At 45.5% G+C, this 11,193-nt stretch overlaps 1 protein-coding gene across 1 annotated transcript; it reads right to left on the bottom strand.

Moving 5' to 3' along the window:
* Positions 1 to 268: 268 nt before the first annotated feature.
* Cryba2 (crystallin beta A2) lies at positions 269 to 3,068 on the bottom strand. Its single transcript, XM_046439524.1, has 4 exons — positions 2,908 to 3,068; positions 2,090 to 2,231; positions 826 to 968; positions 269 to 416 (listed from the first exon to the last, which is right to left on the bottom strand). Exons 1-4 carry the CDS (start codon positions 3,066 to 3,068, stop codon positions 269 to 271), a joined length of 594 nt encoding a protein of 197 aa, XP_046295480.1.
* Between the last annotated feature and the right edge of the window lie 8,125 nt (positions 3,069 to 11,193).

Below are 11,193 nucleotides of genomic sequence, written 5' to 3' on the forward strand. Positions count from 1 at the left end.
CAATAAGAGGTATGAGAATGTATTTAACAGGATCCCCACAACTCTTACCAGCATCTCCTCAGCCCCCCAATGCCTACCCACATCCACCCTAAGCCCAGTTATGCTTGATAGTCCAGGATCCTGGGGCTGAGGGGAGGATCAGTTTGTAGCCCTCAGAGTGTGATGATGGAGATCACAAAGGAAGACACCAAGAAGGAGGCAAGAGGGGCAGGCAGGTTCAGGATTCTTTATTGACAGCCCTCTGGGGAGGTGGCTGGGGCTGTAGAACCTAGTGCTGGATTCTCCGAATGGACTGCAGCTGCCCAGTGTGGGCCTGTGTGCCAAATTCGCTGTAGTTACGGAACTCCCCACTATGTTGATCCCGCTCTAGTACGTACTGGTAGCCTCGGTAGCCTGGGTACTGGTAGGCCACCCACCTAGGCCAGTGAGGAAACCCTGGTGAGTAGGATCTGCTCCTGCCCCGACCCATGCCCTCCACTAGCAGTTCCCCTTTGCAGCTCCCAGCACCCTCCCCTCAGCTGAAAAACTAGTGCTTAACTTTCCCTCCCTGGATCTCTTTCCTGCCCCACACACTCCTCTGGGTCTTCCTATCACTTGTCCCATCCAGTCTTCTATTCCCAACCTCCATTGCCTCCTGCCCTCGCTCATCCTCATTGTTCTGCTGGCTCTCATTCTTCACTCCCTCCTTCCTCCATCCACCCCCTTACTTCCCCTTGCCTCAGGTCCCCATGTCTCTTAGAGCCCCCACTATTTCCCCCCATCTCCTCCTTGATTCCCACTGCCTCCTTGTTCTTCCCACTTTCCCTGTTCAGTTCCAGGACTCACGCTCCAGAGCTGACTTTGAGGGAACCCACGTCCTTGCTGGCCCAACCCATGGAGGGCAGGGAGGGGTAGTCATCGCTGAGTTCAAATTTGCAGCCCTGGAAGTTGTCCTCCTCAAACAGTGTCACACGGCTGTCGCTGTGGTTCTGAAGCACAAGAAGGGGGACAGAGAGATCAGCCCCCTGAAAGGGTGTTGATGAATACACCCTCAGCTCCATTTCCCCCATCCCCTGCCCAACACAAGCTGTACAGACTCTATGAACACTCCCAGAATTCACTCCTTCAGCTCCCTGGCAGTCTGACAAGCTGGGATGCTCAGAGGCCCCACATGGCCCCTCCTGTGGCTTTGGACTGATGAGACTTGTGTATATGGGGGAGGTCCCCAGGGACCTTTTCAGATCAGGAGTAAAGGACATCTTGTGACATAAGCCTGTTTTTTTTTGTTTTTGTTTTATAGGAAAATCAGAGGTCCTAAAGGACGTCTGGCCCACTAATCAAAGTAGTTCCCTAAAGGCTTCACTGATTACCCAACCCCCTGCCCAGCATCTTGGATGCAACCTCTCTCAAGGCAAGGCCCAGCTAATCAGTGCTAGATGGCAGAGGCAGAACAGACAGGCCGGGGCCTCAGTGTTTGTTACCTCTTGGCTTCCCTAGTGCCAGGGTCTTCCCCCTACAGTGCTCCTCAGCATCTTGAAACAGAGAGCTGGACTGGGCTATGTCCTGTGCCCTCCACCCCCAGCTCCAGGCTGTACCAGTACCTAAGTCAACACGGATGGAAAGGGAGGTCCTCCTCCCCAGTGTATTTGATTAATTACGCCCCCCCCCCCCAACACACAGACACACACTGAGACTGACCTTCTCAACCTTGATCCCTGGACTGAATTCTAGTCTCATCTCCAAGTTAACCCTTTGTAACCTTGAGAAATCACATTGTCCCTCTGAACCTTATCTCCACAACTGCATATGGAACTAAGAATAGCTGCCCCAACCACACAGGGCTATGTGATGACTGGATGTGAAGAACCAGGGCGCACAGGACTGGCAAGCCTCGACGCTGTCCGTGGTGCTGATTAACAGGCATCTGGTGCCCCAGTTCCAATGTTCAGAGACCCTTCTGGGTCTAGTTCCCTCTGGTTCCATTACCACCTGTCTAGGAGTGTGTTTCCACACCCCCGCACAAGGGGCGAATGCCCCTTCCTGGCCGCCGCGGTGGGGCCAGGGCCTGGAGCCAGGAAGCAGGAGATGAGGGGAAGTGGGCTGTGCTCACCGCGCAGAGCACTGGCCGGAAGGACAGCAGCTGGTTGCTGTGGTGGCCGCTGCTGCCACTCCAGGCGCTCCAGCGAGGATAGTCTCCCTTCTCCAGAATGAACTGCTGTCCCTGGAAGTCAGGGTACTCGAAGCCCACCCATCTGGAAAAGGAGAGGGGGAACTAGGAGGCATCTGCGCAGCTTCACTCCTTCCTCCCCTTCCCCTTTATTTGCTGTGGATGAAAAGAAGAAACCCAATCTCTTTCTCCAACCCCTTGCCGGGAATTCAGCCTCTCTTGAAGACTTCCAAACTGGCAGCTATCTGGGGTTTGTGGGACCCAGGCTTCCCACTCAGGGCACCCCAGGTTGAAAGGAATTTTTTAGGTTACAAAGATCATCCGCCCAAGCACTTCTACCTCAAGGATTTCGGGACCTGCATAGAATCTCACTTTCCCAAAAGCCCCAGGCTGGGGTCTCTAGGAGGCTGGGGTGGTGTCACCCGAAGGGATTTGGCTTATTTTGTTAAAGTGCAGAGCTATATAATTTTGTCAGAGAAAAGAAGTGGGAAGGATATAACTAAAATGGAAATTTCGCTGGCGTTCGGGCTGGCTCCAATGATGGCTTCTTGCCTTTTTCTCTTTAGGGCATGAGGACACAACTCTCCCACGATTTGTCTTGTGTCAGGGTCCGGAGTTTTGGAGAGGCCGAGGGATTTCCCATGTTGGTGACTCTCCCCCAGGGTTTACAGGGGTGGAGGCTGAGATCCCAGGATTTGTGCTTGGGAGGGGAACCTGGCATCCCCTCAACCCAGCCCAGACGCCACCGGGAGATCACTCACACTCCGTTCTCCACCTTGACCGAGCGCACCCTGCGTAGGCCTCCGCGCTCGCTGATGTTTGCACAGTCGCTCAGCAGCTGACAGCGACGGCCCTGGAAGTCTTCCTCATCCCAGAGCGTGAGACAGGCGGGCGCCGGGCCCGGCGCGGGGGCGCTGCTCATGCTGCTGCGGACAGGAAGGATGGGACCACGCACTCAGCTCTTGAGAGCCCCTCTGTCTAACCAGAGCTTGCCCAACCCGGGTAGCATGTGAAGGACCCCGGGGCTGGATCGGGGCTGCCAAGAGCTCTCCCTCCTCTAGCCCTCCCCCACCCCAGCATAGGGTATTCACCGGGTGGGTGAGCGCAGCACGCGAGGCAAATGCAGAGGCTGCGCGCGTGCCTGGCGCGCGGGCCTTTATACTCAGGCCGGGTCCCCGCCTGGCTCCCTCTCCCAGGGGTGGGGGACCTGAGTCAGCAGACAGGCTGTGGTCTGCCCTGGTTTTCCCTGGGGAGCCGAGGCCTTTCCCGAAGCCGCGGATCTGGCCCCAGTCCCCGGGGATTACAACAGAAAGTGCTGAGGTGCACATCGCGCCCCTGCCGGAGCCCGGGCTGACTCTGCGCTTTCTTTCTTTCGGGCCGGGCCAGGCAGGGCGCGCTCAACCTCGGGGTAAAACGCAGGATCCCTGGCTCAGACCCTCAGGCATGAAGGTACCAGGCCTGCTTGTGGCCTCCCGCTAAGACCGCACTGGAGCTGAGGCACCGCGCACTTCCCAAGGTCTAAATTCCACTTCTTCTTCAGCTCTAGGTCATAACCTTTTTTTGGTTGATGCTAGGCCGGAGGTGAAGGAGGCTCTCCTCAAATAACTCGTCTCACGCACCTCAGTCTTCCTTCCCCTGGAGGAACAATCCTTCAGGGTCCCTTTCCTTCTAAGCTCTTTTTCCAGATCCCTGGCCAAACGCTTTCGGAGTTTTCTCGCTCTCAGAGATTAGGAGGAGGTGACCAGGACTCACCACAAGGCGGCGCTAACTCAGGAAACAAGAACCTCCCCTCAAGGACGCGAGTTTAGGAATAACACTAACCCAGGGACCCCTCCTGGGTTAACTGTGGTAGGAGATAGAACATCTCAACCTTACCTCCCCGCCACAACCAGATCCTCGACGCTGAGGGCACAGAGCTCTAGGGTGTGGAGCTAAGGTCGTGATGGATGATGGCCTGCCTGAAAGCTAGGAAATATTATTATTGAGCGCTCAGTTCAGGCCAGGAGCTCTGCCCAGGTTTCTCCTTGTGTGGTCTCAGCGAAATTCTAACACGGACCAGAAGGGGTGGGCGCTGTTACAGTCCAGCATTTTCCAAAGGAAGAAGCAGAGTCCCAGAAGAGGTTCAGGACTTGGTCAAAGGTGACTCAGCTGAGATGTGAACCTGGGTTTCCAGTGAAGGTTCTAGGCTCTTGCCCACACAATCCTAGTGCCATGTGAGGTGGGGAGAGGGGAAAAAGGAGACAAGGACAGGTAAAAGGCTTGGACCCTCAAGGGGTAGCTCCAAGGAGGATTTCCTCACCACCTGTAGCAGAATTTCCTAACCATTGTAGCTGTTAAGGAGACACAAAGGTTTCTTGCAAAATTGTGTTTCTTAATGGTGGTGGTGGTGGTGGGTATTCTGGCAGAAGAGTGAAGGGTGAGTGTGAAGAGAGCTAATGATTTTATTGCTCCTGTGAGCCAAGTGCTTTCCTTTATAGACTTACAACAACTCAAGGAAGTCAGTTTGCATGTGGAAACTGAGGCTTAAGGAGGTACAGGGCCTTGCCCAAATTCACATACATGAGGAATAGAAAACTCAGTGGCCCATTTTCAGAATATAGCATTTAGCTTAATTGGGATGTAAGATCCAGTCGTAGTCATTTTAACTGTAGCTCCCCTTTACCCTCCTCATTGCAAAAACTAGCCAATTTTATAAATTATAAACCCAAGCTTCTCCTCTCAGAGCAAGGGGCAGTGCTGCATTAGGGATAAAAACAGGTGGATTGTCCTCCCAAGTGTGCTTGCTTGCCAGACTTTGGTGGCATGCCCTTCTGCAGAAGTAAAGTTTGCCTTGCTGAGCATGTTGATTCTTTGCAGCACCCTGTATGTCTAACAATTTTGGTGCTCAATGTAGGGCTCCATACCTTGCTAGAGGGTTGTGACGACTCCTTCCTCAGAGGAGAGGAGTCCTGCTGCCCTGTTGCAGCACTTAGGTGTGGAGGAGGGAACCTTCAGTCCCTGTGGCTCACAATGGACCCAAAACCAAAAGTGGATCTTCAACACAGAGAAAGGGCCCAAGCAAGCACCTCAGTGACCAGGTAACTCCATGCTGGACCAAGGTAGGAAAATCTATTCTCAAGAAAGAGGTACTTCCTTGATGGTCAGCACATCCCTCAGCACATCCCTGAGGTTTTATAAATGTGACTGAGCTGTGAGGGCAAGAAACTTCCAAAATGGATAGGGGACCATCAGAAATGAGGGACCACACCCAGGAGAGCAGGATGGGGACACACAGAACAAGAAACCTCCAGTGGGGAGGCTGAGCCTCTAAATAAGAAAACTCTACAGGGGAAGACACAGGAATTCCCCCAGATAGCCCTCTAGGCCCTATGTTCAAGTACTGGAAAGATAGTCCTAGGAAGAAAGGAAAAAAGAAATCAAGGATGATAAAATACTGTTTCATTTGGTCTCATGGCACACACAGGGAATTTGGGGATACTGTAAAAATCTGTGATAGACTCTATTTTGATTTCTAAAAGGTTAAATCTGATAGTTCTTTTGTCTCCTATCTGTAGGGAATTAATACCTACAAAACAAAAAGCTATAAACCCTTGTTTCCTGTTTTATGTATATATATGCACACCCTGTATTGTATGTTGTGTCTACATAAGTGCTTGTGTCTCTATCAGTTACATAGTACAAAATTAGTATATAAATAAATGAATGCTTATACATTAAAAAAATGGTTCCAAATGTCTTTCAGTTCATATGACTTAAATGGGTTAAGTAGATATGAGTAAAGAGGTCTTAGATTATGAATCTACAGGTTTTCTAGGTAGCCAGCCAATCAAGAGAGCATTGATTTCTATAAAATATTTAAAGTATAATGTCTGGGTTTTTTTAAAAGGATTTTTTTTCATTGGCAGGAATAACTAATTTAAAGTGTTAACTATACTTGTCTAATACCTTGGTTTTCATGGGTAACTTAAGTTTAAAATGTGTAAATGATTTTTAACATAAATAGGATTAATCTTCATAAATGTGTTTTTATAAGTTGTTGATAAATGGGAAAACAGTTTAAGACTGCTTTGTTTTGGGTCTTCACTGAAAGCTAGGTTATGAAGAGCTAAAATTCTAACAGGTATAATTCTATATGCAAAGAGCACAAAAGTTTCAGCTGTGTTTTAAGTACTGTGAAACAGATTTTTACCTCATTAAAAAAAGAGTGATTTAGGGTTTGGGGTTGTAGCTCAATGGCAGATAACTTGCCTTGCATGTGTGAGGCACTGGGTTCAAAACTCACACCACATAAATATAAATAAATAAAGATATTGTGTCCATCTACAACTAATTTTTTTTTTTTTAAAAAGGAGTGATTTGCTGGTGGGACTGCAAATTGGTGCAACCAATTTGGAAAGCAGTATGGAGATTCCTTGGAAAACTGGGAATGGAACCACCATTTGACCCAGCTATTCCTCTTCTTGGACTATACATAAAAGACCTAAAAATGGCATACTACAGGGACACAGCCACATCAATGTTTATAGCAGCACAATTCACAATAGCTAGACTGTGGAGCCAACCTAGATGTCCTTCAGTGGATGAATGGATAAAAAAAAATGTGGAATTTATACACAATGGAATATTACTCAGCACTAAAAAATAACAAGATCATGGCATTTGCAGGGAAATGGATGGCATTAGAGCATATTATGCTAAGTGAAGTTAGCCAATCCCCAAAAAACAAATGCCGAATGTCTTCTCTGATATAAGGGAGGTGACTCAAAATGGGATAGGGAGGAAGAGCATGAGAGGAAAATTACCTCTAGATAGGGAAGAGAGGTGGGAGGGAAAGGAAAGGAGAAGGGGAATTGCATGGAACAGGGAAGGATACTCCCTTTGTTATACAGAATACAGGTATGACGATGTGAGGGGAAAAAAAAAGAAGTGGGTCACATTAGATTGGGTAGAGAGAAGTGATGGGAGGGGAGGGGAGGGGAAGAGGGGATAGGAAGGACAGCAGAATAAAATAGACATTATTATTGCTGTATGTATATATGTGACTGTATGACCAATGTGATTCTGCAACCTGTACTCTCAGAAAAATGAGAAATTATACCCCATCTGATTCAAATGTATGAATTGTCAAGATCATTGTACTGTCATGTGTAACTAATTAAAACAAATTAAAAAAAGAAAAAAAGGAGTGATTTGTCTAAATTCAGAAATTTCATAAGGATTGTTTCAGAATGTACATTTAAGAAAGGGCCTGAAACCAGAAAAGAGATAGAAGAAAGTTATAGGTATGGAAATATATTTTAGTATGAAAAGTTAGAGGGAATGATAAAGAAATATTCTCATGCTAAAGTCCAAGATGAAAGAGAGGACAAAACTAAGGATGCAAACAAGCTGTAGAATGTCTGAGTAAGTTGCAAAAGGGTTGTGGAAGGTAAATCTCAAAAAGCTTGCATATGTGATTAAGTTGGCTATAAACAGCATAGTCCAAGTTATTCAAGGTTTTTTCCCCCTAAGGTTAACCTTTAATGCAAATTCTCTATTTAGAAACAATTAGGGCTCCTTAAAACATTGATCTGCTCTTATCAAAAGAATTTCCTGTGTATGTTGGGTTTTATTACTTAGGGAAACTAAGTTTTTAAGGGATTAGGGTTTGTACCTGTTTACAAACATACAAGATTTTTAAAATGTAAAGCTTAAGAGCATTTAATCAAGTTGGTATTCTCCAAACTAAAATTGTCCATAGCAATAGTCTCTTTCAGATTTACATGGAAATAACCAATTTGGTTGGCATTTATGTCATTTAATGTTTTGTAACTGGATAAAGATAACCTGTGGGACTGGGGTTGTGGCTCAGCTGTAAAGCGCTTGCCTAGCACGTATAAGGCCCTGGGTTCGATCCTCAGCACTACATAGAGGTAAATAAATAAAATTAAGGTATTGTGTTCAACTACAACTAAAAAATAAATATTTTCAAAAAAGATAACTTGTTATCAATAAGATATATATGTATATATATAATTTTATATATAATTTTCTGTTGCTCTTTTCACTGAGATGAGGATTTAAACATATTTTGAAAGGTAACAAGGAGAGTCTGATTTGTTTAAGAATTCTCTTAGGTTTTCTATTTGATTAATGTTTCAGATGTAATATATTACGTTAACTAATGTTCAGATGGATTCAGGAAGTAATATGTGAGAACTTTGTAAATGATACTTAAGAAAGAGACAAATATCACCTTCAGAAATAAAGCACTTTACCTAAGATCTGTCAGGAATCCTACCTTATCTGAGATAAGGCTCTGTCTTTCACCCTACTCCATGGTTTAGGATGGCTCCAAAGTAAGCCAGAATTATAAGCACATTCACAGTTATGTTCAAAAGATATATATATATATATATATATATATATATATATATATATAGAGAGAGAGAGAGAGAGAGAGAGAGAGAGAGAGAGAAGAGAGAGAGAGAGTTGTGTTACTGTGATCTCAAAATAAGCAGTGGATATAATACATAGCTGAGGGTTTGGAATTATAAAAATTATGTTTCCTAGTTCTTAGCTATTATAAAAACTGAGTATGTTTTTGCTCTTATTAATTTTATTTTGTATTTTCCTTGTAAAACTTTACAACTGTTGCTTGTTAGTGTTTTGCAGAAACAATGCTTCTAACAGAACAACCTCAGTTAATTTGAGAAAATAAACCATCACTTATAGGACAGATAGGATATAAAGCTGACTTCTAGTACTGATACCCCTATTAAATGGAAGGAGTAACTATAAAATTATAGGCATTGAAATTAAAACCCAGTACTTCTATTTCAAGACTGGTGAAATGGACATGCTGGGTGTTTAAAACCAAAACATGGAGACCAAAGTTAATGAAGTAAAAGGGCCAAGGAAAAAGCAGCCAATATTTTGGTCCTTGCCCTCTTAGGTTGGCCAGAACCCAGGGAATCATGGGGACCCCTCTAAGGGCCCTGCAACTCTAGTGAGTCACAGGACCTCCCAATCAGGGGGATTGAGAGGACCCTAGAGAACAGGAAGCCAACCAGTAAACATTCTGCAAAGAGGAGGTTCATGGGAGAGGGGAATGTCCCTGATGATTCCAAGGGAAGCCACATGGGTCAGCAAGGCCCTCACACTTCCTGGCAGATGATATAACTGGTAGAGGAAAAACTAAAGGAGCTAAGACGCTTCTCACAAGTTCCCAAGAATGATCCCTGACAAATTTCAGCTGACTATAACAGTAGAGAGGAAAAAGGACAATTTTGACCAACTTGGTCTTAAACACCCAGCAGAAGTGTATAACCAAAACATAGCCTTTAATGGACATCTAAAAGATAAGACAATGATTCTTTTATTGTTACCTGAGATGTACATTTGTATCAGCCCTCTTGAAAAGAAATTAAACTGGGAGGTTATAAAGGAAGGGTTTTTATATAGGGTGCCTGATAAATGCCACAAAAAGTTCTGTCAGAGCCATAACTTTGTTCTGAGTCTATTTGAGATCTGTGTTTCTTTTTCTGGTATGATTATTATAGTTGCTGCTCAGACTCCTCTTCTGAAGTTTGCAATTCATCACTTCCAGCCTGGCCACTTGATTTTAATCAGGATGTGGAAAGAAGACAAGCTTCAACAGAAGGACCTTAAAAGAAGGACCTGAAAAGGACCTTACCAAGTGCTCCTGGTCACTGGCATGGATATCCAGACTGCTGAAAAGAGGAGAGCTCATTTGCATGGTCAATTTCCACCTAAAAAGTGAATATATCTAGGATGAATGGCAATACCAAAGGGTACAAGAACAAAAGTGAAAAGGAAGCCAAAAGGTATAAAAAGAAAAGTCGGGGGGGCGGGTTGTGAGGAAATAGAAAGTCCCATGGTCCATTTTCAGAATATAGTATTTAGCCTTAATTGGGAGTAAGATCCAATCTTAGCCATCTTAACTATAACCCTTCCTTTTGCCCTCCCCGTTTTAAAAACTGGCCAATCTTGTAGATTTTAACCCAAGCTTCTATCAGAGCAGGGGCAGGGCTGCATTAGACACAAAAACAAGCGAACTGCCCTCCCAAGTGTGCTTGCTTGCTGCACTTTGTTTGGTAGCGCACCCTTCTGCAGAAGTAAAGTTGGCCTTGCTAAACTGCTTCTTAGTTCGTGTTTGATTCCTTGCGGCACCCCAGTATCTCTAACACATAAGTAGCCAGTTTCGAGAGCAAGAGCAGAACTAAGTCAAAAACAAAAACAAATCAAAAACCAAAGCCAGGGCTCTGCCACAACTTTGACCCAACTCCTGTGACCAAAAGGACTCCACAAAAGGGCAGATGTGACTGTCCCAGTTTCTGGAAGCCCATGATGCCACCTTCTATCCTTTTTCACAACCTGCTAAGTCCATTCCCACCTCAGGGCCTTTGCATTGGAGAGGGAAATTACTGTTCCTGTTCCCTGGAATATCTTAGTCACAAGATCTTGTCCTTGTAGCTCCTCTGGCATCTCCTGGGTGATGCTTTTCCTGGCATCCCCTACATCACCATATTTTCTCCCTAGTGTCTATCACTCTGTCAACATACCTTTTTCATTTTGTGTTTGTTTATAGGTGTACAAATGTCTGTCTTATTAGTAAGAGTGTAAGCTCTACTCAAAGGGGCAGGGACAGTGTATGTCTTGTTCTTTGTTGTTATCCTCAAATGTGGCACAATTCTGGATACATAGTAGACACTCAATGAAACCTGTTGAGTAAATAGCAAGATGGTCAGGTGTGGGCCAAATGTCCATGGGGGAAACAGGGTAGAGGAAATTCTCCAGTAGGAGCAGGGCTTGGATGGTTTGCCCATCCTGCTAACCTCCTCACTCCTGAAGTCCTGGGTTACTGAGAACGGGGTTCTGGGTGCTGGATCTCTCTTTGCACTCATGAAAAATTGCTGTCAGATGTATAACTATAATGCACAATAAAAAATGTGGAAAGATTCAAGAAAAGAAGAAAAATTGCTGTCAGGGCTCATATTCATGAAGAGGAATGCCCTAGAACTGGGCATGGAGGTGGAGTCCAAGTC

The sequence above is a fragment of the Marmota monax genome, unplaced genomic scaffold (genome assembly GCF_021218885.2).
Source record: "Marmota monax isolate L192 unplaced genomic scaffold, Marmota_monax_Labrador192_F-V1.1 WCK01_AAM20220418_F8-fsc00041, whole genome shotgun sequence".
NCBI lineage: Eukaryota > Metazoa > Chordata > Mammalia > Rodentia > Sciuridae > Marmota > Marmota monax.

Coding starts and splice junctions, on each gene's coding strand:
- Cryba2 (XM_046439524.1), bottom strand. CDS start 3,068: ATGAGCAGCGCCCCCGCGCCGGGCCCGGCGCCCGCCTGTCTCACGCTC. Junction 2,232..2,907: donor GTCAAGGTGGAGAACGGAGT/GTGAGTGATCTC, acceptor CTCCTTTTCCAG/ATGGGTGGGCTTCGAGTACC. Junction 969..2,089: donor TCCGGCCAGTGCTCTGCGCG/GTGAGCACAGCC, acceptor CTTGTGCTTCAG/AACCACAGCGACAGCCGTGT.